At 36.7% G+C, this 26,402-nt stretch overlaps 3 protein-coding genes across 9 annotated transcripts; 2 read left to right on the forward strand and 1 right to left on the reverse strand.

Moving 5' to 3' along the window:
• LOC105175756 (putative hydrolase C777.06c) lies at nucleotides 1,752-10,298 on the forward strand. Of its 5 annotated transcripts, none has more exons than XR_002288176.1 (13): nucleotides 1,752-2,116; nucleotides 2,591-2,726; nucleotides 3,992-4,119; nucleotides 4,795-4,942; nucleotides 5,061-5,166; nucleotides 5,530-5,588; nucleotides 6,056-6,091; nucleotides 6,175-6,284; nucleotides 6,722-6,783; nucleotides 7,767-7,917; nucleotides 8,011-9,268; nucleotides 9,384-9,449; nucleotides 9,733-10,298. XR_002288176.1 is itself a non-coding variant. In XM_020698439.1 (10 exons), the coding sequence occupies exons 1-9, from the start codon at nucleotides 1,926-1,928 to the stop codon at nucleotides 6,777-6,779; spliced, it is 972 nt and encodes a 323-aa protein (XP_020554098.1). In that variant the 5' UTR covers nucleotides 1,752-1,925; the 3' UTR covers nucleotides 6,780-6,783; nucleotides 7,628-7,740. The 5 variants fall into 5 exon arrangements, 1 of the variants encoding a protein (XP_020554098.1); XR_002288177.1 differs by having other exon boundaries at nucleotides 7,772-7,917; XR_002288178.1 differs by having other exon boundaries at nucleotides 7,788-7,917.
• LOC105175758 (MAP7 domain-containing protein 1) lies at nucleotides 14,101-17,550 on the forward strand. Its single transcript, XM_011098330.2, has 6 exons — nucleotides 14,101-14,351; nucleotides 14,770-14,944; nucleotides 15,276-15,932; nucleotides 16,132-16,576; nucleotides 16,681-16,762; nucleotides 17,061-17,550. The coding sequence occupies exons 1-6, from the start codon at nucleotides 14,322-14,324 to the stop codon at nucleotides 17,262-17,264; spliced, it is 1,593 nt and encodes a 530-aa protein (XP_011096632.1). The 5' UTR covers nucleotides 14,101-14,321; the 3' UTR covers nucleotides 17,265-17,550.
• LOC105175759 (auxin response factor 6) lies at nucleotides 18,004-25,114 on the reverse strand. 3 transcript variants are annotated; one of them, XM_011098335.2, is made up of 14 exons: nucleotides 23,980-25,114; nucleotides 23,356-23,471; nucleotides 22,877-22,975; nucleotides 22,745-22,801; nucleotides 22,485-22,643; nucleotides 22,310-22,394; nucleotides 21,805-21,895; nucleotides 21,485-21,649; nucleotides 21,282-21,398; nucleotides 20,991-21,066; nucleotides 20,375-20,522; nucleotides 18,968-20,121; nucleotides 18,552-18,742; nucleotides 18,004-18,467 (listed from the first exon to the last, which is right to left on the reverse strand). In XM_011098335.2, exons 1-14 carry the CDS (start codon nucleotides 24,020-24,022, stop codon nucleotides 18,263-18,265), a joined length of 2,706 nt encoding a protein of 901 aa, XP_011096637.1. In that variant the 5' UTR covers nucleotides 24,023-25,114; the 3' UTR covers nucleotides 18,004-18,262. The 3 variants fall into 3 exon arrangements, with proteins under 3 accessions (XP_011096637.1, XP_011096635.1, XP_011096636.1); XM_011098333.2 differs by having other exon boundaries at nucleotides 21,282-21,404; nucleotides 23,980-25,113; XM_011098334.2 differs by having other exon boundaries at nucleotides 21,282-21,404; nucleotides 23,356-23,468; nucleotides 23,980-25,111.

The following is a 26,402-nucleotide window of genomic DNA, read 5'->3' on the forward strand; positions in this document are numbered from 1 at the left end:
AAAAAAAAAAAAAAAAAAAGAACTACATTATATATAAAAATGTATATTTTTTGCTGAGTTCAAAATTATATTATGATAGCAACATATAAGAAAATTATTAATTATTACATTAATAATTGAGAAATGAAGATGAACGTCAGGAAATTTTAATTTCAGTATTTTGTATTTATAGGATTTTGATACCTCACGCTTCACATCATAAAAGCTTATTAACAATATTTTAACTGGCTAAATGATAAAAGTAAAATAAAATTCTCGAATAAATTTTTGAAACATGATTATAGCAAATTATATGTGAGGAATTACACGATAATAACATATAAAATTGATATTGTCGTATACGATTTACGCGAACATATAAAGGAAATCATAATGTGAGAAGGAAAAAAAATATATATGAAAAGATATAAAAATCATGACGTGAGGAGAAAGAAAGATGGGCTAGTAGTATAATTAATACCACCGCTCCCATGTGGCCTTGATTGGGTTGAAAAAGACCTATGCAATCTCACTTATAATATATTAAAAAAACTAATAAGAAACCCTAATTACCCCCACTGCCTATCCTCGCCTCGCTGCCTCCCTCCCCCCTTGAGCCAACCTCGCCCCCACCGTCTCCCTCAAATTGGGGGATGGCACTCCTGGCAAATCGTTGCCCCCAAATCTCGGTGACATCAGCCAGATAAAAAAATAGGACGACGATGTCGCCTGCTGTGGGGGTAACAGCCATCGTCATCGTCCTCAATATTTTTTTAAAATTAATTTAATTATATTAATCAAATATATTTTAATCAATTAAAAATAATTTATAATAATTAAATATATATTAGTTAATTAATTTAGATAATTATTATACTTAAATTTATTTAAATATATAATGATTAAGGATCATTTTGTATAATTAAAATAATTATTATAAAATATTATATGATTATAAAAATTATTTAAATTTAAGTGAATTTTTTTAATTATTTAATTAAATAATAATTTAAATTATTAATATCCTATAATTTTTATAATTATTAACATTTATATTAGTTAAGATACTTTAAATTTGAAAATGAATTTACTATTAATTTTATACTGTGATTAAATTTTCAATTCAAATTGTAGAACTTCAAAAATTTATATTATTTTTTTCATATTTTTAAGTAAATGTATTTAAAATTTTTTTTAATTTTTAGTAGATGAAATGCACAAAAAATAACTGAAAACAAATAAAAGATGTACATATGAAATATATAATCAATATGAGGGTATTTTAGTCAAAAACACTAAAAAACAAAATAAAAAGTAGCTACAAAATACTCCCAAACATACAAGAAGTATATGTAATGCACCTTCCATTAACCACTAATGGAAGAGGGATTTTTTGCTGAGTTATACAAAATACAGATGGGATTTTAATCTATTTCGGAAATATTGGGGGGTTTTAGCTATTTTAACAAAATATAGGGAGTACAATGCATTTTAACCCAACAATAAAGGAGTTAGTTAAGCCAACTAATGGCACTTTGATCCTTTCCGTTACATATCAACGGAAAATTGAAAATGGAACAATGTTACAACTATTTTAATTTTTTAGGACTAAAAAGAATTTTCATAAATTATGAGACCAAAAAGTATACTAAACCTTTTTTTGGCACCAAATATGCAATTTAGCCTAAAAGAGTGAGTGAGAATTTTGTCACGTCACACTTTTATCAAATTTAAAAAGTGAGTAAAATTATATTAGCCCGGAGAAAAGGAAAAAAAAAAAAAAAGGCAAGTTTGATTTTCTTGATTGGGCCCAAAGGCTCTTGGCAATTCCCACGCTTATATAGAAGCATGTCTAGTTATGCCCGGGGCTTCTTCAGACATTCTCCCTGATCCCGCGCCTGCACACACATCGCGCACACACATCACACACACAGTTCGCCGGGAATATGGCAGACGCCACCGTTAAGGTGGCCGAGGACGGCATTGCGGAGCCACCGAGATCAGCTCTCATATTTCTTGGTACCGGTTGTTCGAGCGCGGTGCCGAATTTGTTGTGCTTGATCCAGCCTTCCGATCCCCCCTGTCACGTCTGCTCCCAATCTTTATCACTACCGCCGGACCAAAACCCTAATTACAGGTTTTTCAATTGTTCATCAATGCATGTGTTACCACTTAGTTTAGTAATTTATCAAGAGTTCTTGAGACGATCTTGGAGTTAATTGATCATAATATTCAATCTTGTGGTTTTCTATAGTGAGTATTGCCCCTCGTACAAGTTTTAAGCATGGCGCGCAGCCGACTGTGTCGCATTACTCAATCTTGCCATGATTGTGTTGTTTCTTGATGTTGAATCTTGCAACTGTTATTATTCGTTATTGGATTGTCTCAGAAGTTTTCTGCATTGCATACAACTTATATATCAGTTCAAGGACACTGGCATTAATGTTTCTTGGATTCTTGGTGACGCACAAATTTTCTTGAAAATTTCTTTGCTCTTCAATTATTTCATATTGTTCTGGCCCTTTTTTCTTTTTCTTGGATTTGCAGCAGATTTTCTTATTTTCTATGCTCTACTGTTTCTCTGGCTGATAGTTGATGATTGGTATCCTAGGTGCAATACGTCCCTCCTAATTGACTATTGCAGCCCTGAGGGAAAACATAAATATATTTTGATAGATGTTGGCAAGACATTTTGGGAGCAAGTACTCCGATGGTTCACCTTTTATAAAATTCCACAAATAGATTCTGTGAGTCTTCTATCTCCCCCAACTGTTGTAATTTCTCGGTATATTACGTAATTGGCATATTGGTTGTTTCTTGATTTGGATTTTTTTAAATAAAGCATCATCTTGTATTGCATCATAGCCTATAAAATGACTGGTTTTAATAATTCACCTCATGCTAAGAACTCAAACACTCGATTACTGTGGTAAGAAAACAAGTTTCGCAGTTAATAACTTGTTAATGATGGAGGAAAGAATGCAATGGCATCAGAAGAACCGGCTGGAGTTCTCCTCAGTTGCGTAAAGATTTGGCTTCATGTGCATGATGCTAGATGCCTATGGATCAGTGAAACAGGCAAATTTGATATTAAATGGTGATTAGTTGCCATATGGGGGGCATAATATCCACCACGCTTGGGCTAACTAGAGAACTGGAGGAAGGAAGAGCGATGCAATTAGACAGCCAAAAGAGTTCTATTTTTGCTTTCTGCTGTTCTTCTTCACCTCCGCCTTCTGAAATTCAGCATTTACTAGAGAAAAGAAGGATGCGCATTAAATACTTGAAGACGCTTTGTCCTTTGTTCTCATTAGCTAAGCGGTTGAATGGATAATGCCTAAATATCCCTTGTAGACTTAGGAAAGTGATCATTGGAAAGTGAAAAAAGATGAACGCTCTCCTATATCCATGGTTCCTGGTGAAGCGAACAGAAAAACTTGTTGCAATTAGCACTCTTAAGTTAGCAATAACCTTTTAAAATTCTACCTTTTTCCTCAAATTTGATTTCCTCTTATCCTGTATTGTTTTAATTGAAAATTTTCCTTGAATAGAAGAAAAAGATTAATTTGTCATCAACAACAAGAAGACAAGATTAAAGAGACTTAACAAAAGAAGTCCAGATGTTAATGAGTACTTTCCCTTGAATGTAGTGTTTTCTTTTGCAATATAAAATACATCACTGGATAATAAATATTTGTATGACTGTTTAACTGTTGAAAATACATATATCAATGCTAAAGCATACTATTTTGATTTTGAATGATTATGAAGAGTAAGTGGTCACTGTTTTAGTTTTAAAAGGGTATAAAGTTTATCTTTGTAATTGGCATATGTACACAGTAAAAGAAAATTTTTCATTGTGCACTTCATCGTGTCAAAGGGGTTGAGATTAGCACACAATTCAACAACCAAGGGGCTTCTTACCTGCTTCTGCCTATTGTTTTAACTTTTGTCGATTGAACCTTTAATATAAAAAGAGAATGATTCATTTAGCTGATAATGACTTCTCCAGATTATATTAACTCATGAACATGCTGATGCTGTTCTTGGTTTGGATGATATACGCACTGTGCAACCTTTTAGTCCAACAAATGACATTGATCCAACTCCCATCTATCTCACCCAAGATGCAATGAAAAGGTACTTTGCAATTCTGCCGGGTTATCTATGAATATTGATAACACTTCTTTTATGCTTGATCAGCAGGATACGTTGTTGCTGATTTATTGGCTTCACTATTGATTTTGAACATAATTTTAAGTCACAAGAGCATGCAACTTCATTGCTATCGTACTTAAATTCCTTGTTCTTTAATGAGAAATCCTTTAAGTCTGAAGATATCATTTCATTTCTCATTTGACGTAGCGAGTTTTTTAATGATGGTTGTTTATTGGAAGAATAATGTTGCTCCAAGTCCAAACATCTAAAACAGGATGAATTTAGGTTTGAACTATGGGTTAAAACGAAAATTTCCCTGTGTTTTATATATATGAATACAATACATAAAGAGGCTCTGCTTGTGTATTCCCCTTTCTTTTTAATTTTCTTTCTGTAGAACACAATATATGGTGTTACTCAATAGATTTTGATTGCTGGAAGCTTCAATCAGGGAAACTGAAAAGCGAAGATTATATTTGGTAGGAAATGGGTATAGTGTAGAATTTTCCAATGACTTGAACCTATGAACTAATCCATGGGGGTAACTGTTAGCTTATTATGTTAATATCATTTTATCTGGTCATAAAATCTTGGAGTGGATATTGTTGCATTGCAATGATGTTATGTTACTGTTGGTTTTTGATTCCTTTTAAGCAGCATTGCAGTGAAATTCCCTTACTTGGTCCAGAAAAACCTGAAACCTGGTCAGGAAATAAGACGTGTAGCACAACTTGACTGGAAAATTATAGAGAGTGATTGTACAAAGCCATTTGTGGCATCTGGACTAGAATTTGTTCCACTTCCTGTAAGTTTCCTCTTGTGTTTTTTATGTTATTCGTCAAGAAACCTCTGTGCCTTCTTCATGTTGTTTCATTTGTATATACGCCTCTCTTATATATTCCCTTGATCTTATGTCTTACTAGGTGATGCATGGTGAAGATTATGTATGCTTAGGTTTTCTCTTTGGTGAAAGATATAAAGTAGCATACATATCGGACATTTCACGCTTTCCTCCAACTACAGAATCCTGTAAGCCTTGTCATTCTCTCCTAATCTCTTTTTGTCTGTTTGTCCTCTCAAGGTGCTGCAACGCATTTGCTATGTACTATGTCTGTCATTGTTGCATATAAGCTAATATCTATGTAATATGCATCATATCCTGTTATGCGAAGTTTCCATAAAATCTTAAAAACAGTATTTCATGACATATAACTGTCCTAGTCTTAACTTCTGTGATCTTATATGCTTCAGCATGATAAAGGAAAGGGAAAAATGAAAAGATGACATAGAATGACCCTACAACTGAAAGGACATAAAAGAAATAGCATTTCTACTGTTTGGATATAACTACAAACATGTAGCCTTTTGTAAATGTGGCTGTGGCTTTTGTAGATATTTCAAAAGACGGTGGTCAACAGTTAGATCTCCTTATTTTGGACACCCTGTATAAGGTAAGCTATCTAAATTTTTATGTACTTGATATTTTCATCTTTCGTGTTTACCCAACAGAGTCACTGAGCCTAGTATAGAAGCCTTTCCCTCTCTTTAGTTTGATTTGATATTTATTTGACATAGTGCAGGCACAGGGAGTTTTTAGTTCAATGAGTTGTACATCACCATAGATGTTGATACTATTCCCAACAAAATATTAGTGGCCTAACTTTTCCCTCCTCGTTCGTTTGATAATATGATTTCCTACTTAGATTGATTATTGACTTACCTGAACACGTCACTGTTTCCTTTGGCTTACTTTTTATATAGCATCCTTTGTTTAAAGTTATCTCCACTCAAGTTTAGGCAAACTGAATTCCGTTTGAAGGCTTTTAGCTCTTTATTCCACATTCCTAATACGCAAACATGGATTGAAATTTTGTGCTCTTGTTATCAGTTCTACTTATCTATCTTCTCTTGATTGCAGAAAGGATCCCACAACACTCACTTCTGCTTCCCTCAGGTTTCTCTTGCGCGATTTGTTCTTGGATATTTTTGTTTAGGCAATTGCTACTTCTATTACATTGTCAAGCTTCTCATCCCCAGAGTCTTGATGCCGTGAAGAGGATATGCCCAAAGAGAGCTTTGTTTATTGGAATGACCCATGAGTTTGATCACCAGAGAGACAACGAATTTCTTGAGGACTGGTCTAAAAGGTATCACTGCTTCCATGCCCTTGTAGAAATTTGTACAATAACTTTGGTGGACAGGATGAACAAAGTGTAATGACAGGTGTAGCTCCCACCATATTATGCTTATTTCTAAATTTTAATCAGTTTGTTGATGGCATTAGTGGAATTCCACATTGATTCAAGTTTTAATCCTCCACCCAGCCCCAACCCCTACCCTAAGAATGAATTGTCATTTCTTTATGCTGCTATAGCCTTTCATATTCTTTTCTGAGGATAATCATCCAATGGATGATAGACTTTGGAAATTGCTTTCTGGCTGCTTTTCTCCTTTTGGCTGTGCATTTCTGCAAGACTGCATGCGCTTCGGCAGCCAGTATTTTCATTTGAATTCATAACTTTTGCACATTGGATCTTCACGAGACTAGACAAGCATAATGCAGCATATTTTCATCTTTTCCCAGAGAAGGAATACCGGTTCAGCTTGCATATGATGGACTGCGACTCCCTGTGGACCTTTGATGAGGTAAGTTTATAATCTGAAGAGTAAGCCTTACATTAATGAAATACTGAATTAAGAATATCTGCTTTAGTTTACTGTTGAATTTTTTAATGAAGGGAGGAAGTTATTTTGACAAAGAAACTCTAGCATGTTTGCTACCATATTCATAGTAGGAAATTTAAAATGATGGAAACCATAATTTCGGGTATATTCTTCTTCGAGTACATATTATAGGATGACCTTAAATGAAAGGATAAACTTGGCTTTTTCAGGATGCGCGTTATAAATGCTTGTAATCTAACTTATGGAGGCTAAGATTGCTGGTAAAATTGTTCAATAAGGTATTACCATGAGAGGAAAAAAAAAGGACATTTAGAGCCAATTCTGGAATTTGCCAAGAGTTCTACTACATAACTAGATGAGGTAGCAATCACATAATCCGATATAGACTAAATAAGTTATAGTTGCTGTTGGTGTGTTTGGGCCTCGGATTTAGTGGTAAAATACCAATATATTCCTTCATTGTCTTTAAAGAAAACTTGAACGAGTTGCTGCTTTGATATGATCGTGTGGCGTAATGTTTATTGTATTTTAATGTTATTTCTTCTTCCATTATGCCAACCGCAAGTTGTTTTCGAAGTGAACCCTTATTTTGTCCAATAGAACAATGTGATGAATGAATGTAGTTTCTGATGTCTTTTGCCTCCCTTTCTCTTCCTCTGCCATCATTGATCCACATAAAGCTAAATTGATTGCTTAAAGAAAGGGTAAAGTAATAAGCATTCCCTTTTCCTATTTGAGAGTATCTTGTAGAAATACTTTGTTCAGCTGTCCTCAATCCAAACTACTTTTTTCCTTGGTTGAACAGAGTGTACTGAAACATCCTGCGACAAGTTGCAAACTCTGTTAGCTCCATGCTGAGGAATTTCTTTTATTCTATTGTGCTTTATTATCATCCTAATGCTGAACTGGGTTTGATAATTGTTCGAAACCTCTCTTTCATTCAGTGAAGACCTTGTGCACTGCAGCCTATATGTGACGGTTCCCGTTCAAAGTAATCTCTAAAACCAAGTATCCCACTGTTAGCTGGAAGTTGGCCTGATAAAAGTTGCTAAAACTATTCTTTCCTGAATGGTTGCTAAGCACAAGGATATATAGGTCCCCTTCGTTTTATCTGTTGCAACAATTTGCTTCTTTTTCTCTGAGTTTGAGGGAAAAAAAACTAATGAAGTTTATGATTGGTTTCTGCAGGTTAAACTTTTGAGCTGTTTATCAACAGTTGATAGTGATAGTTTTTCCCCATAAATGTTTTTAGAAGGGGAATAAAGTACATATACTGGAATTTAGTGTCTGAACCTAACTCGAGTACAAACAAAAGATATGGAAGTGCCAGCAAGATTAAGGGGGATAGTGAAATAGAGTATATTAGATTCCCTAGCCCCTTCTGGTTTTATTTGTGAGAACCTGTGCTACACGAGTTAAATTTCATTGTTGTTTAGCATGCTTTGATGTTAACTGTAATGCTTGTCATACTAGTACTCTTTGATGTTGGTTAAATCAGGTGGCGTTTCGCCCTTCAGTCTCTCGCTCCTGTAGTGAACCTGTATTGGTTAAAAAATTGTACAAGGATCATGTTTCCTGCCAAAATATTTTCCTACTAATGTATAGTGACAATAACGTTGTCCAGCACATAGTTTATGATGAGAGATTTCAGTGTTTCCCTGGTAAAACAATTCCATTTAAAAAAAAAATTGTAATATGTTTTTGTTCTTGAAGGGTGGCAACAAGGAGCATCAAAATTTTCAGAAGTTGATTGGAATTCGTCTTTTGGAACTAGTGAGATTCATCAACGGCATTTATGACTAAATAAAGACATTCTACCAGCAAATAACTCTCTGGGAAATTTTTAATGTACCTGACTATCAAAAAAGGTACTGTAAGATAAAAGAAAAAAGTGCGTTCAAAATTCAAAACATGTTAATTCTTGTTTATTTATGAGTTTGTTATTTTTCTCAGACGTCACGCATTAAAAAGACAAAGTTCTAGAAAGGAAAACCCTCCAACTGTTTTATCTAATAACCCAACGTAGTCAACATGTTAGACATTCGAGATGTCCGTTCAACTCATTGAGCATTATTTTATTGTTTTGGTCCAAAAAAGAAATCAAACATAGACCAACCAACCAGATTGCTATGACTCTGAAATTCAAACCTGAGAAAAATCTTCCACTTCAATCTCTGTTTTTCCTGACATTCATAATACAGATAACTGTGCCAGGAATCAGGAAAGCAGAAGTAAATACACAAGAAAACAACGAAGAGAAAATAGATCATATATGGCGTGTTATGTTCCTTTTAACAACAGGAACCTGGATATAAGCTTCTTCGTATTCAGGCCTACGGTCGTATGTGTGGATGATCTTGTCGATGCTCTAAGGCAATTTTCATTGTACACTGAGAGCCTTGGTTGTGTTCACAGTTCGATATTCAGAAGTATTCATGGCAACATGGTAATTCATCAAGAGATCTTGTAATCTTTTCTTTTGTACGCTACTGTTTCTTCAATTCGTATAAACAGAAACTCTCTCATCTTGTTCTGATCATCAGTGATCGACTTTCTGACAGATTATATGGTATGGGGCATGGATGAAGAGGACTCATGAGAACAAGCAACTGCTAAGTGCTACTCTTGTATGTATATCTAGAGTTTTTATGCCATATTTTTACCTTTTGACTGAATCATATTTAGATCCCTATATTATGGTTTATATAGTAAGGCTAAGTCCTTCTAATGAACTATGTATGCTTTGTTAGTTGTGCATAATTAAGCACATTTTATGCTTAGGTGAGAAACAGTAGCCAATCAACTATACATAAACAGATTCAAGCTTGTTTATGAAGAAGAATACCTTACTGCACAAGTCCTTGTACTCTCCTAATTCTGAATTTGCATCTACATCCTTCATTTTTCCAGCTATCTGTGTTGGCCAATGTAGCAAGCATGGCCATCTTGATAGAGCACAGCTTCTTCGATGCATATGCGGGAGAATCAAGAGATGGCTCACCGGCCGCGAAATTCTTCACCGGTGGCATTGTCTCCCTGTCTTCAGCCACCCTTTCAGCCAATGAAACCGGAGTTTCTTATGACTGCTTCCCGATAATCAAAGACAGATTCCACAAGATGGATGGTACAACGGCTGGAGTTTGTTTTAAATCCCAGAGCATGCCAAGAATTGTTGGACTCTTTGTTTGGAAGTCACTTCAATGTTGCTACACATACATATTGACCTCGGAGTATCGGAAGACGGCTGTTCGTTACCTTGATGGTTTAGCGCTCGACATTAAGTACGACGTTTTTCGGGTAGTGTATGTCAGTGGTGACAGTGTCCTGAATGTTCAGTTCTGCCCTCATCACACGGTACTGGAGAATGAAGTAGACAAGAAGGAGGCCTACCCTGTTGTGCAAGAATTCAAAGATTTATGAAGGTTCTCGATAATTTGTCTCAATTTTGATTTGTACATGTGTTGATGTGATTATAACGCGATGTAGAGCAAAAATACAATCAATTTTTTTTTTTAAATATGTGTGATTTTAGAGATATCTATACTGATGTTTATGACTTGATCATGGTTCAAGTCATGTTTGATAGTGCTTCGGTTTATTACCAAAATTAAAAAATGATAACGTTGAATTCCGTGGAAAAAAGTTTTGGGCTACAGCCCGTCAAGTGAATTTAGCCCAGCTGCTGTCTTCAGCCAAACATCGTTTAGGTTCATTGTTTCATTTAAGTTTTGTAATGGGCTCGTTCTTCCTTTGGATGAAAAGAAGAGAGAAAGTTAGCTTTGTCTGAATTACCTTTCTGGTAATAAAGACAGGCGAAGAGTAGGTATAGGTTTGGAGGGCTGATCTCTGATTTCCTCATCCACTATTTCTCCCCTTCTCCAACAAACACTCTTCAATGTCACAGTCCCCACATTCTAATTTTATTTTATTTTGTTTTTGTTTTTGTCATGGGAATGCAGCTTTTTCCCATTACTTTCAATAGTTTGGTAGGAAAAGTACAAATCCAAAGGACCCATCAAAGAAAGCACATACAAAAACTATCCCATTCCATGTGAACTCTCATCACAAACTCATAATTAACCTCTTTTTATTTTCTTTTTCCTTTTCCATTTTTTCAAGAAAAGAAATGGAAATTATCGTGAAATACGCCGTGATTATGAAATTTCGAATTTTAAAAAACATGCTCAAAATGTAAGGGGGCGTGTGTATTACATCGCTGGCTATGGGGGCATTTTGCTTTATTGCAAAACTAAAAGAGACTATTTTTTTTTATTATTTTTTTAGGGGGTTATTTTTCACATTTCCTGTATCTAAGTGGTAAATTGCAAATTGCTTGCTTTCAAATAATTACTATGCAAAATCATTTTACCAAATAAAAAGGGTGTAATTTGCTGACGGTGAATTCAAATTTGAATGTTGGAATCCAAATATATGTACATATAGATATGATTGGAGATGTGGAGAGAGTGGCAAAAGAAGAATCGTGTAATGTAATTTGGTGAGATGGTATTATTACAAGAAATCCGGGTGCAGGTAGGCGATTCCCACGTTCCTGAGATGACAACTCTTGCATAAGGAGATAACACCTTCAATCACTACTGTTTCTGTATACGACGACAACAGCGACTTTCCACCCCCACCCCCCATCTAACGCAGATCAAAGTACTGTACACTTACCTGCCCTGCCCCCCTCTCCCTCTGTACTCCCCTTCATTGGATGACTTGTGACTTCAATAACTATTTTTTGGATCTTCCTTCTACTGTTCTCTCTCTTATTTTTGGCTAAATTCCATTTGCACCCCCTTTATTATAATAAAAATACAAAAAAAACCCATCCATTATTAAGAATATAGCCTAAAAATTCCCCTTATTTCCATAAATCCTGCTCAGAACCCCCTCCTTTGTCAGAATATTTAATTGGGGTATTTTAGCTAGCTAGCTAGCTAGGCTATATTTATAGCATCTGATAATTTTTTCATAATACATTAGGGTTTTATAAAATTTATATCCATTATTTTTTTTAAAAAAAAATGGAAAATAGAATAATATAATTAAATTAATATTAGTAATTAGGGAGATTGAAGATTAAATTATAAGAATCGGGAAAATTGTATCATTGGTCGGCCCAGATGACGACGAAAAACCCTATTCTAATTGATTGATGAATAGGATGATGGAATTGGAATGATGGTCAAAGATGTAGATGAATGTATGTATAGAAATTGCATTGTGGTGCTTCTCAGCGTGGTCATATATCATCATTAATTAGCAAGGAAAAATGAAGTGTGGTCAAAGATGATTGGGAGAAGGTGGAAGGCCGTAGGAGTAGGACACAAATGTGAATCCATATTCAGTATGTGAAAAGAGAGGCAATGAGAGAGAGAGAGGATGAGGAACACTCCATGTGAATGTGAACACGTATGCATGTATGTACGTAGTTCCAAAATCCAGAGTCCACCTTCCGCTCATCACTCCCTTTTACCCCCCACCCTTGGAAAGAATGTTTTGGACTCATGCATGCAGCTTCTACCCTCTTCTACCTCCTATTATATTAATTAATTAGTAGTCTTCCTTTGGAATTACATTATTTGATATGGGGACATTCATTACAAAGCTTCAAAATCCATAGAGATCTTCTTCTGCATGGTACCGTTGCAAAGGGTACAAGTATCGATTATTTTTCAAAGTATTCAATGTATATGTAAAATATTCGTGATTGATGAAAATGATATGCAGTTTTGATTGATAGCGCTCTTTTCTTTTGAACAACAGCACCACCTTGTCTATTTGAACTTGAGTATCAAAAAATCTTGGTTGAAACTTTTTTCGATTTGGCTCTAATGTGGTCTTATTCTGCAAGATTTAGAATGCGTTTGAAAGACCGTTCAAAATAGCAAAAACTTTAAACACTCACTAAAAACATCCTAGATACCTTAATGATGCTTTTAGGAACAACAACCTATTAATTTAGTGATGGGAATAAAAGAGGAGCACTATAGTTGATGATAATTGGCATAGGGGTTTGAGCCTTATAATTAAGTGAAGTGGATAATTGTTATTAGCTAGTTTGGTGGATGAAGAGCATAAACTAGGGTTTTGTGCCCCAGAAATACAGTTACTTTTATGTAATACAATAATAAGAGCTCTTAAGGAATGGAGTTAGTGTAGATTCATGATGAACTTGTCCTATATAAATTTCTGTTTTGGTGAAGAAAAACAACACTACTCCCCAACTTCACTAAATTCAAAATATATAGTTTAATTATTTGAATAGAATTTTATTTTATTTTATTTTTTTAAAAAAAATCTCAAGTATATAATTAAGTAACTGGTACGTACGTACCCACATAATAATGCAAGAAAGGAAGAGATATATATGAGAATGCACGTGCGATGTTCATCCAATCCAATGTGTCTCATTCCAAATCAAAACAATTAGATTAATGTGTGTAATTGCATGGGATTACGTGATCACATGGGCATGACTTTATGTTAATGCGAAATCATAGCATAAAAAGTATAAATGGCAGCTAATTAATAATAATAACAATGATAATAATGATATATAGGCATCAAAAAGAGAAGCCGAGTGTTAGGGGTAATAGGTATAGTACACACAAACAATCATGATATACAACTTTTTAGACCTCGGATACCCTTTATTCCTATATATATATATGTATATTTTCCTCTTGTTTTTTTTACCTATAATAATTATGGTCTTGGGTGGGCCCTGCCCTACAAATTTCATGAAATTCATATAATTTTTGCAAGAGAGAGAGAGAGTTATATAGGAATTTTAGGGCGTGATTCAGAGTGCTTTGGTTACACTTATTATTCAATACTGCCTTTGAATTTCATTAATGTATGTAAAAGTATGATTTGGAGAGTGTTTGATTTGATTTAAAGAGGAATTTCATTAATGGTGATTGGTGATGGATAATAATTGTTGCTAAAGACAAACACCAAAAATGGCAATTTGTGAAAGGGGAAATGAATTCATTATTTCTTTCTGAGTGATTGATGATTAATGTCACACAATTTCAACTTTGTTACATGATGCTCACATTGTAATATTTATAAATTTTTTGGGTCTATAAAATAATAGTTTATAATTTTCAAAAAAAGGGGTGCTGAGGAATAAGAATATTTCAATTACAAAAGCAACAAAAAGAGAGAGAGGAATTGGAGAGTAGCTCATAGTTGGTAGGGACTTGTTTGACCAAACCCAAAATTTGTTGTGGAAACTGGAAAAAGAAGCTACTCGCCGAGGAGACGGTCAACTAATCGGTAAAATATCGCCAACCCTTTGTCACCAAATTATGCTCACTCTCTCACTCTACCCCCTCTTCCTCAGGCTTTAGATTAGCAGAGTTGTGTCCTTTAAGAGCTTTGGCTTCTTCTTAACTACTGGCGCTCTCTCTCTAGACTTCTGTTCAAGATTTTGTTGTGCGAGTGTGTGTGAGAGAGAGATACAAGGGGAAAATAGAGAAGATCTTATGGAGTACGAGAGGATACACAAAGTTCAGGTATTGCTTTTGTGCATCTAATATGACTGTCTTAGCTTTGTTTTTCCACATACATACATGTTTTTGTCTTTTCTGTTTCTGGGAGCTGCTCTGTTTTTTTTTTTTCTTTATCCTTCTATATTCATCTCAAATGGGTTTGCAGTGAGTTCTTTGCACCACTTGTTCATTCTTGGAGTCGAATCATCTCTGATCTGAGTTGTTGGGTCATTTGTTTTCTGAGCATTGGCTCTTCCATGAAAGAAACCGAATATGGGGCTTTAATGAGATTGCTTAAATGGGTTTTATTCTATTGATTCTTGGGTGAAAAAGGTTCCAAATTTTTGAATTTTTCTTTGGTGAGCTGTCCTTGATTTTCTCAATTTGGGAAAACTAGTAGTATTAATCCTCTTATTTTCTTTTTCTTTTTCGGTCTACGCAGACTGGTATAATATCCCCAAGTAAGTTGAGGATGAAGCTTATAGGGTCACACCATCAGAAGAAAAAGGACGGATCAAACAGTAATTCTTCAAGAACATCTCCTTCTAGACTGGAGGATTCAGAGTTTGTCAAGAACAGCTTGTTGGCAGCCCCAAATGGAGATTCTGGCGAGGAAGGTCTGATGCTTTTGTGTTAAATATACATATTGATATTGATGGTAGATGGTATTTATTAGCAAACTTTAAATACTCTAAGATAGACCAGGTCAGCCTGGGGCTTGAACCTGCTTTGAATGTCTCTATTGGCTCAGAAGTACTTGCCGATAGTTTATGAAATGATTACTAGAGATGTGTTTTTATATTCCTACCATTATAACTGACTGCAGATTTTTCAGTTTGCTCTCGGTTACATCAATTTTATTTGGGAGGCAGAGTGAATTGCTTTAATATCAAGTTCGTGCGGACCTTAGTGCTGATTTTAGGCCTGTATCCTGCTTTTTTGTTGCAGGTTCAAGTTTAGAAGTTCCTTCTATTAAATCTGATAGTGCTACATTAGATGCAAGCCAAGGTGATGGAAATTCGTTGCAGCCCAAGGAGCTCGCATTAAGGGAAAATGGTGATACCGGCCGCTTTAGAATGCAGCTAGTTTCAAAGGGTGATGGCGGTAATTCTAGTTCAGTCCATCCGGTGAGAACATGTGAAGATGAAAATCTTGATTATGACAGCACATCGAGTTTTGAGTTCCATAAAGGGGAGAGGTCACTGCACCATTCTGTCTCAAGATCCTTCTCGAGACCCATGTCGTCCAAATGGAATGATGCGGAGAAGTGGATCATGAACAGGCAAAATGTGCAATCCAATATCTCAAAGAAGACAAATCTACAAAATCAAGTGAACCGGCCGTCAGCTTCAAATATGGTGAGAATTACACCCGAGGCTACAAGTTTTGAGAATAAGCCGTCAGTGAAGAGGGTTGATTTTTGTCAACCTGCATCACAGACGGGGCTGGCCAAGTTTGCCTTCGCTTCCCATGGAGCTGGACCGGTTTCAGGTCAAGTAAATGGAGCGAATGCGTTAATTGATTTGTGCCCTGAAAGTAAGGATTTGACTGAGGTAGATGATACGAGGTTGGCTTGCACCAAGAGCGTGACAGAAGAAACCACAGGTGATTTTTAGTGCCTTCATGATACCTTGAATTTGCAGATGGCATTAACTTCTATATGTGTACTCCTGTTGTTAAAAAATGACACTCATTTTTGTTACTGTTTATCATCCTACATTATGTTATGGAATTAAGCAAGTTAGAGCATGTAATATGGAAGGAGAAAGAACAATATTCTTGACATTTTAGTACCATCATGCAGGGGTTCCTGGCATAAGATCAGTGTCAATGAGAGACATGGGAACAGAAATGACTCCTATTCCAAGTCAAGAGCCTTCAAGAAGTGCTACTCCTGTAAGCGCAACAACCCCACTCCGCAGCCCGACTTCCTCCATACCTTCCACTCCACGAAGAGGAGAGCCCACGCCCACACCAACAGAACATGCAATAGGCAGTCTCACCCAAAACTTAGCCGACAATGGGAAGAAAGATTTGTCTGAGCAAGAACTGAAGCTCAAAACCAGAAGGGAGATTGTTGCCCTGGGTGTCCAGCTTGGTAAGATGAATATTGCTGCTTGGGCAAGCAAGGATGAGAAAGAAAAAAGTAATTCTGGTAATGAAGTGGATGGAGATGAACTTGAACAGATTGAGTATGCAAAACGTGCTGCTGCATGGGAAGAAGCTGAGAAGTCTAAACATGCTGCCAGGTTCATCCTAGAAGCTGATGCTGATAGTTATATATCGTGGACAATCTTTCTGCTAGTAATTGTGTTATTAATGTGATGTTTGACTGAATTGAATATGCTATCAGGTTTAAACGAGAAGAAATAAGAATTCAAGCATGGGAGAGTCAGCAGAAAGCAAAGCTTGAAGCTGAAATGAGGAAAATAGAGGTAGATAACTCATCTTTGTTCTATGAATTCAATATATAATACAACATACAATAAGCTAGTCTTTCAGATGTATCTTTGTTAGGTGAAAGAAGCACCCCATGATGGCTAATAAGATTTTAGATGCATTTCTCCAATTCAAACAATTTTACTTTGTTGAATTTGTGGGCTAAACTGGTTGAGCTTTTCTGCACAGAATCTTTTTTCTCCATTGTGCGATTGCATGGTGATTTTTAGTATATAAAAGAAAACCAGTACAAGAAACTTCTGGTCATAACTGTGATTAAAAATTGACTTCCAGGCCCAAATTGAGCAAATGAAAGCACAAGCTCAAGCAAAGATGGTAAAGAAGATAGCAATGGCAAGGCAGAAATCAGAGGAAAAACGGGCTGCAGCTGAAGCTAGGAAAAATCGGCAGGCCGAAAAAACTGCAGCACAGGCAGAGTACATCCGCCAAACTGGTCGAATTCCGTCATCGCCTTTTGTCTGCTGTGGTTGGTCATAACCTGGCCCAGGAAGTCTGCAACAATCTAGAGTTACCAGAGGTGCTCTCCATTGGAGTAGTTTCTGTCTGTTAAGTCATGCGATTGGAGTAGCGCTATCCTGTATTGTTTCTATACATCTATGTATCTATCAACAATTTCAAGAAGCCTTAGGATTGGAGTGCAATTGAGCCAAGCAAGTATACATGCCTTCATTTACACCCTGTACAGTAAGGTGTAATGACGATTGCCCTTTTTTGTTATATCTCTGGTGCTTAATATCAATCTGAAATTTCTTTTTGATCAAAATGATTCTCTGTCAGTGAATAAGAACTGTTATTGCTTCCTCACTCAGGAAACCTTGTGCTTGCCGAACTCTTGTATGGATAACTCTTCTATAGAGTTCATTAATATCCGAGCTTATTAATTTATCCCCATCTATCTGAATGATCGGTTTAACTCAGGAGGAAGAACTGGTAATAGACACAAAACCATCCATTCCACCAGCAAGAACTGGTAATAGACACAAAACCATCCATTCCACCAGCAACAACAGAGTTGACGCTGTAGAGTTGGAGGTTAAGACTAAATTTAAGTTAACATTTTTCCAGGGGCCAGTACCGCCATTCCGATGCTCTAACTCCAAGTTTCTCTAAAGACGTTATTTGAGGATACAACATGCAGGGGCAATCAGGAGGTCAGTCCAGCCCGTGTGCTATCAAAGGCGCATGCAAAAGATACAAACTGTTTACCATGGATTTCTTTTTGGGTTGAAATGAACATAACAGTTCAATGTTCAGAATTTCAATAGATTTAAACAGATTGAGAATAAAAACTACAACTATTTCACAGATATAGTAGCCCCTAGCATACTGGTAGAGAGAAAGAGTATATGCTACCATAATTACAGTAGTATATGTAGCTTCTATATATAGCTTGAGTTAGAAACATAGTTTTCTTGCCTAACAGAGTTGGAGATGATGCTAACATTACAAGCAGAGACATAATTGGTAAAACTGGTTCAGAAATCAAGAGTCCCAACAGAAGGTATGCCAGCAGACATATTTCTGGCCTCCTGTCGGTTCGCAAAGCCATCACAAGTGCCATTTGGGAGGGGCAGTTTCTGAATAGGAACAGAGTTGAGAAGCTCCAGCCCTCGTTTTCCCATCTCCTGAACCTCTTGAGGCGAGAGAATCTTGATGCACCACACGCTGTTTACAAACTCCCTGAAACAACAAGTTCTAACCCTAAACAAACCCAACATCGACCTGAATTTGAGATATGAACATAAATTAGATGGAAAGACTTACGGCCAGGGGTCATCGCCGAGAAGAAGAACATCATTTTCTCGGTCCACAAATACAAGCTGCCAGCCTGATCTCAAGGGGTCTTCCAATTGGCCTTCAAGGCCAAACATCTGAGCAAGCTCACTACGCAGCTCATGGTAGCTGCTAAACTTGCTTATATCAAGTGACCTCCCAAAGGACCCTGATTTGTAAACCTGTGGGTAATACAGATACACATGTTAATAGTGACTCAACTGACCACTTGTATGCTAGAAAATGGTTAAGTTCCGCATCATTATTCTATCTCCTAAAAATTGAAGGAGACCCTATTGAGTAACAACTATGTATACACCAACAAATATGGGTCGTCAGTGTATGAACAGAAAATTCTTGTAACCACTCTAGAATAACCTCAGGGCAACATTAATATTGCAAATTACCTTAACGAAGGTTCTGTTGGGTGGATTTACATGTCCCACATTATCGGAAGACAGCAGAAAGCCCGATTCGTCGAGACAACTGCTTGAAGTCACAGTAGGGTTGAGTGAATAATCAGCACCAGAGCTACTCATGAAGCTGGAAGAGGCAAAGACTACAGTTGCGTTATCACTATCACTACCAACTGCTTTAAGGTTTGGAATACCATTCTGCATAAGAAGGGGGGATGAATCTATATTAACCCCAAAGAGAAAGTGGTTTTGGGGATCATTACTTGCTTCTTGCTCTATCAAACACTCTCTACCAGGAAATGGAGGCAAAGAAACAGGGTTGGGGGTTACATTCGTGTTTGATGGTCCTAACTGATCAATCTGGGGTGTAATAGCCTGTGATATACCGCCAGAAATAAGAGGGTCAAGAGCAACCCGCTTCGTTGGCCAGCCATTAGAAGATAATAAGTTACTGGATCTAGGCATATTTAGATGGTTGGATGTCTCGTCCTGGGTAACTGAACCCAACAAACTGTGTAAAGGAGAAGTAATGTTGCCAGCAACAGGTTTGACATTTGAATCTGAAAAGTTTTGACTCATGGAAGATACGGACTGCATGCTCTCAGACTGTGCTTGCGAATTTGCAGAGAATTGAGACAGAATAGGCTCAACAGTCGAGACATGCTGAGAACCAATAACATGTTGCATTGGAGTAGACTGCTGATGCTGATGCTGGATCTGCACATTGTTGAATGAATTTTGGTGGACCAGTTGCTGCTGAAGAAGGTTAGCATGCGATTGTGGCGATGCCTGAGACTGGCTTCCAGGAAGATTTTGAAGAAAGGGAGCTGAAGGCTGAGACTGCTGTAGTATCTGAGGCTGAATGAAACTTGCAGGCCTGCCACTGATGGCCTGGGGTTGCTGGAATTGCATAATTGATGAAAGCATCTGTTTGGAAGGGTCCACAACCCTCATGTCCTGAACCGCAGCGGCGGCCATAGCTTGGTAAATATCATTTTGCATGCCAAGCACTGATGAGTCAAGCCCTGGCTGCATCCACGGTGTGGCTCCCATTCCTTGATTGAGAGATTGCATTCCTCGGTCCACAACATCTCCACGGAGCCACATGAGAGGAGAATTTAATCCCATATCTGTAGTCTTAATCCCTAGGTACATTAAAAGATACAGATTATGGACAATAGTAGTTGGACATGAAATATCTCAATTTAGTGATTGTTGGAAATAGTAAGAGATCAGAAATTAATTAGGTGAAAGAACTAATTCCTGAACAAACAGCGATAGATTTTTCAGTTGTGTATCTTTTTTCCATATCTCAGGAGACTCTGTGTTGGCAGGAGGTATTGGCAGAAAAAAACAAAGTCACATGTAGTACGTGGAAAGAAAACTTGTACTTCATACCAGTGAACGAGGGGAGACCTGGTGGCCAAGGTCGCTTCAGTCTTAGAGCAAATGGTGATGGATACATGGGAAATGTCGTTAAAGGCTCAATTTCCCAAAGAGACACTCTTGGTTGCCTCTCCCCAGCAGTAGATTCGTCCCAACCGACCTGCAATAAACAGTGAAATTCGTTTCACTTGTATATATAAATCATTGTGATAACAAAAAAAAAAAAAAAGAAAAGGCATATAAACAATAAGGAGGCAGCAGAGGAAAAACAAATATACTTGTTCTTATAAGTGAAGCCTATGTTCAGAGACAGAAACCATCTCAGTCGCCCATCTGAATCCTAAAGAGCTAGTGACCTTCTACAACCTCTGTATACAAAAGTTATGTTAAACCCTAATAGGGGATCCAAGGATCTTATCCATGGGGTATCTACCCAAACAAACTCCACCTGGGCTTTTCTACTCCATCCAGGTCAAGCCTATTAGCCTAGGCCTCAGCCTTAGCTCCTTACACATTTGAAACACAAGCAAAACAAAGTTTGAACCCAACATAGAACATCTCAAAAACAGATTTATTATCTACCAACATACCCTAAGAACAAGTAGGGAAAATAGGATGTGGGGCATACCTTAACTGACCGCCAGTGTGAATTTGGCCACCTAACAGGATCCAAGTCACTTATGCCAGTTATTGTGCCCATGTATCTGGAACCAGGCACATCTCAGAAGCCTTACAGAAATAGCTAATTGCTTACTTGTATGAAAAAAGAAATCAAGATACGATGACAAGCATGGGGCACAAATGTCCGCAGACGAAGAGCATAAACAAAAACAAAATTCATGATGGAGAAACAGGAGGAAATGGAAAGCCCTTGACAAGACTGCACAATCAAAACCAGCATAAAAAGGGTCAAACTTACCGACGAACACTAGATTCTTCTGTTTCAAACAGCATGCGGAAGCGCATACCAACAGATACTCGAGTGTGGTATACTGCTTTTACATATTTGGCCAGAGGTATGACAAACTCAGATGGACTGGCCCTAAATGAATTGAAGTTATGTTAGTGGAATCAGGAGGTATTGAACCGTGTAGGCATTTCATCATTGTGAAAGCATCCTACCTGGGATTATAAAAAATCGTGAAACGGCTGTTTGTTGCGGCAGCATGAGCAGCAGCAGCAAGAAGACCCAGATGCATGCTATCACTAGATAAAACTGATGAAGGCATGACAGTTTGAGGCCTGTTGGCACGTCGTATACCAAGAAGCAATTGGTTCTTCTCGTTCCTGATTAATGCAGAACAAAACAAGGTTAGGTCAGATCAATTGCTATCCTCAGACAATGAGAACAAGACGAGTTACTTTCCATATGATGTCAAACAAGTCTAAGAAAGAGAAACTTCGAAAGGCATGTCGCCATACTTCAGAGAATGATTGCCTACCATATAAATAGGACAGAATCACCAGCAACAAGTCTTTTTGCACTCACGAAAACACTCCACCCTGTTGTAAGAAGATGCCGCTTTGGCTGACCTGCGATAAGGTTAATATAGAAATTACTGAGAATCATATAGTGGTTCCACTTCTACAAAATCAAATTAATGGAGTAAAAGTATATGCTATCAAACTATACAAACAGAAAAGAATCTAGAAATAAACGTCGCAAATTACTATGAGGAATCTTCTGAACAAAAAATTTAAGCCTTAACATCTAGACAGGTGCTCTGCAGTTGAGGAAATTTTGCAGCTTTGACATTAATACCCAAAAGAAACGAAAACACTAACTACCTTACAACAGCAGAAAAATCGTATCTAGATCCATCATAATGGAAACACCATGGATCTTGTTATAAGATATATGGGGAATGAAAAAGTTAAGAATAGATTTTGCACACATATTCAACTATTATTCCTCCATCCACCTTTTCTCTACAATCTAGAACTCACCACGAAAAATATGTCTGAATTTCCACTCATTGTTATGAAGATCCCTGGCAATCAACTCCTGAGCTGGAGGTTGCTGGGAGAAGTCCTGTACAAGGGTATCATATAACCATACACACCAGACAACAAAAGGATAACTCTGGGAAGTTTCAAAATTCATAACAGCCAATAAATTTACCAACGGTGGAAACACTTTTTCAGCAGCACGACGCGGAACTGAAAATCCACCATGAGTACTGGTGTCACTGGCTGTCAAAGTTTTGCAGAAGTAATTTGTTGGCTGTTTGCTGGGGGCACCCAAGTCTGCCGGAAGGAAGGAAACCTCCTTCTGCTCTTGCTGCAGAAGAAGCGACAAGTATATAACAAAGTAATTGAAAGAGAAAACAAAAAAAGAGAAGGGAAAGAAAACCTAACGAAGACAAGGTGAAGTGAACATACTGGGCTCAGTGGTTGCAAGGTCATTTGAGCATAAACCTCATCTGTCTCTATGTCAGCCTGGTTAAGAAAGGTATAAGCTTGTGAACAAGCTTGCAAGAGGAATAGGGAACAACAAAATTCAAGAGAACATACATGCATCGTCACATTGTGAAGCTGGCAAATGAGTTGCGGAGGTAAGCTTGGGTAATTAGGTATCTGCGCATCGACTTCCTTGTTTGTAGATGCAGCAACCTGTGCATGCACAACCACTATGAGATTTAACAGAATTCTGCTTATAATTTGTAAAGGTCTTCTCAGTTAAACCCAAACGTATTCTCATTTCACAAGAAAATCTAAACAAAATTGAAAACACATATTTTCCACTAAAAACAGAAAAACTGAAAATGAAAACGTAAAAAAACAGGTTATGAAACTTACAACGAGCATAAAAGTCCAAGGAAGAAAGAAGAATGAGGGGTTTCAAAGATGGAGCAGGCAACACATGTTGTTGCTTCTTATAGTCAACAGCAATATATCTTTTTTCCAATTTCATTTTGAAAGCAGGCTTTTCCAGAAATACCAAATTTTTAGTCTGCTAAGATGAGCAATATTTGATAAAGTTAGAAGTTAACCTGCTCGCTGTGGCCCTGAGGAAAATACACAACATGACTCCCAATAGAAGGTAGAGAAACAAGAGGACCCGCACAGGCATGCCAAAGTTCGGAATTTAGGCAGTCCTTATCTCCTGCTAACAAAATCCAGAAACATTATCAATTCCAAAACACCGGTAAAGAATGAAGAATTGGCCAAAATTGTTTTCCTTTCGTTTCTTTTTCCCCGAGGAAGTAACTTTCATACATAAATTCCACAAGGCAAGGTACATTAGAAAGAAAGAAAGAAAGAAACTGAAAAGAAGGGCTAGGAATAACAAGGATGATGTCGTAGAAATATACCCTGGCAAGGAAAAGAATTTATGATTTTACAGAAGTAAGGGGGTTCTGTTTAAGAAAAACTCAAAGTCCCTCATCGCCCCCTCCAGAAAAGGATGGAAGAGAAAGTGAAAACTGAAGAAAGAGAATCGAAATTCTCCCTTTTCTGCAGATTTGCAGCCTTTCAAAGGAATGAATAAAAAAGTAACTCGAAGGAGCCAAAATAAATGAAGATGCCATATCAGCTTTCCCTAGAAACACTGTCAATATCAAGCTGTACATCCCAATAGCATCACCAAATGAAACAAAAAGGAAGAAGCAATTTACCTTCAGGAGACTGCTGATTTAAGCCAGCAGATGATAGTTTCATTTTGCGGATTCTAACGATAAAGGTTGGAGCAGCAAGAAAACTTCCTATATACTACAAAATACCCAACTGATTCATCAACAAAAAAAAACCCAACCTATGGTTCCCAATGAATAAAGAACTGAGCTTCTCGACCTCCTTTTTACCCCGAAGTTGTGTAACACCTTCACTTTATCCTGTGAATAACCCAACAAAAACTCAATGCATGAAGTGACTTGACTTTATAGCTCCCTTCCCGACCAATTCACCCCCAGCTGAATATGAATCTTGAAGAAATTATAGAAGATAGGCCTTCACATGAAGATAGTGACGCGATATTAGCCGCAACTCCCACCAAAAAGGTTCAACCGAAACCTATTCTATTATAAACTAAGAAAGGTTTCAGCATCATCAGTTCTTGATCTTCTTCACCAATTGCCCCCACATACAGAAAAATGCAATCAAGAAACTCACAGGCCAACCCATCAACTAAATAGCCACCACGTTTCAGCTTAAACCCCCTGAAAACTATATTAGCTTAAGCTCAGAATTCACAGCAATACGCTCCAACAACTAAAAAAGGAAAGAAAAGAACGCTTAGAACCAAACGAAATTGTATTCAAGAAATTTGCAAGTCGAAAAACTCAAAAAAGAACAAACTTTCCAGCCCTCTTCAGATCTCAGTATCACACAACCCGCGAACCAACACTGGCAAGAAAGTTTCAGTCCAAAGCTTGCAGCACCAAGATTCTTCAACAAGCAAAAACCCGGCAACTAAAAACCAATTTTTCCTTAACGAAATTCAACTGTTTTGCCTCAAAATTAAGCATATACTAAGCCATTTGTCCACTCAACCAGCACAAAGAGTGTTGTACTCCAGCTCCAAGCACAGATTTTCACACAAGACTATGAACATCAACTCCACCGGTGCATGCGCGTGCGCCTCCACTGAGCATAGACCATACGTGTGTTTTAAATAAACAAAAAAGGGCTTTGATAAGAAATGCTTCAGTGTAAATGGTAGAACTGAAATAATAACACAGTTTTTGCTCCGCTTCTCACCTCAGACATTTCTACTCTATCTCTCTGCAAAAATATATATATATATATATTATAGACTTGGAAATAGTTGTATATATTACATTCCTCCGCCCCCCCCCCCCCCCCCCCCCACACCAACAACAATTACACAACATATTCAATGTAACCTTTTTCCCGTTTTTTCAGGCCATGGTAGAAAGAGAAATCGTGTCAGATCTTTTAATAATTATTTTTTGCTTGTGAGAGAGAGAGAGAGAAGATGTGATGGGCGATGGGAGCAGTGGACCATGCAATAATTAGACCTTTATGAGATGTAAATTACTGCCGTGCCCTTTTCACTTATTTCCCATTGATTGATTTTCTCCCTCGGCCGTGGGGCTGTGGATAGATAAATGACAAGTGAAGTGGGCCTTATGGGCCACTCGGACTATATAGTTAGGGGTATTATCTGTCATTAATGGGCCATTGCCAGCCCAACTAGGATTGTTTTTATTATTGTCCTTTCTTATTTTATTTTATTTTATTTTTTTCAATTTAATTCTTGCTTTTGCAATTAATACTTTGGATAAGCTTAAGCTAGCTGATGCTGAAATTGGGTATGATTTGAAAGAATTGATGAATCATTATAAATTAGATTCATGAGGGATTGATTTGAGACATTATTTATCATTGATGATTCATTATAAATTAGATTCATGAGGGATTGATTTGAGACATTATTTATCTTAGTTTTTATTGGTTTTTTTTCATATTAATTTAATATACTTGATAATACTTAAGTAGGTTAGTTAATTTACAAATATATACTTGGATAACTATTTGTAATCGAAGGGGTGTTTGCAATAAATTTTACTTTTTTTATGAGAGTAAGTGCGGAGAAAGTTGTAAGCCAATCAATAATAAAAGTTGGGAATACTTGAAAATAAAAATTAAAAGTATTTGAAAAAAAATTAACTTAATATTTATAATTAAATCAATAAATTACTAATATTGGTATAATGATTAACTTAATTAATCATTTCAAAAACAAAAATTGTAAATTCAAAAACACTTTCTCAACTCCACTTTTATTTTAATCACCAGTGCGAATACGGATTGAATGTGTTAGAATACTTTTTCCACAAAACTACAAATTAAGTAGCTCGTTATTCTAAGTATTGTGATGATTTTGACATCACATAAGACCATGTTTGTTTGACATGAAATGGTCTTTTTCTTAAAAAAGAAATAAATCTCATGTATCATATCTTTTCATTTGGTTAAATAATTTTAAATTTGGGAAATAAAACATAATCCCCAAAATTGGAAATTTTGAAAATCTAGGAAATATAAAACCTTGCTATTATGATGATATTTGTTTTCT

Source organism: Sesamum indicum, linkage group LG12 (genome assembly GCF_000512975.1).
Source record: "Sesamum indicum cultivar Zhongzhi No. 13 linkage group LG12, S_indicum_v1.0, whole genome shotgun sequence".
NCBI classification, from domain to species: domain Eukaryota; kingdom Viridiplantae; phylum Streptophyta; class Magnoliopsida; order Lamiales; family Pedaliaceae; genus Sesamum; species Sesamum indicum.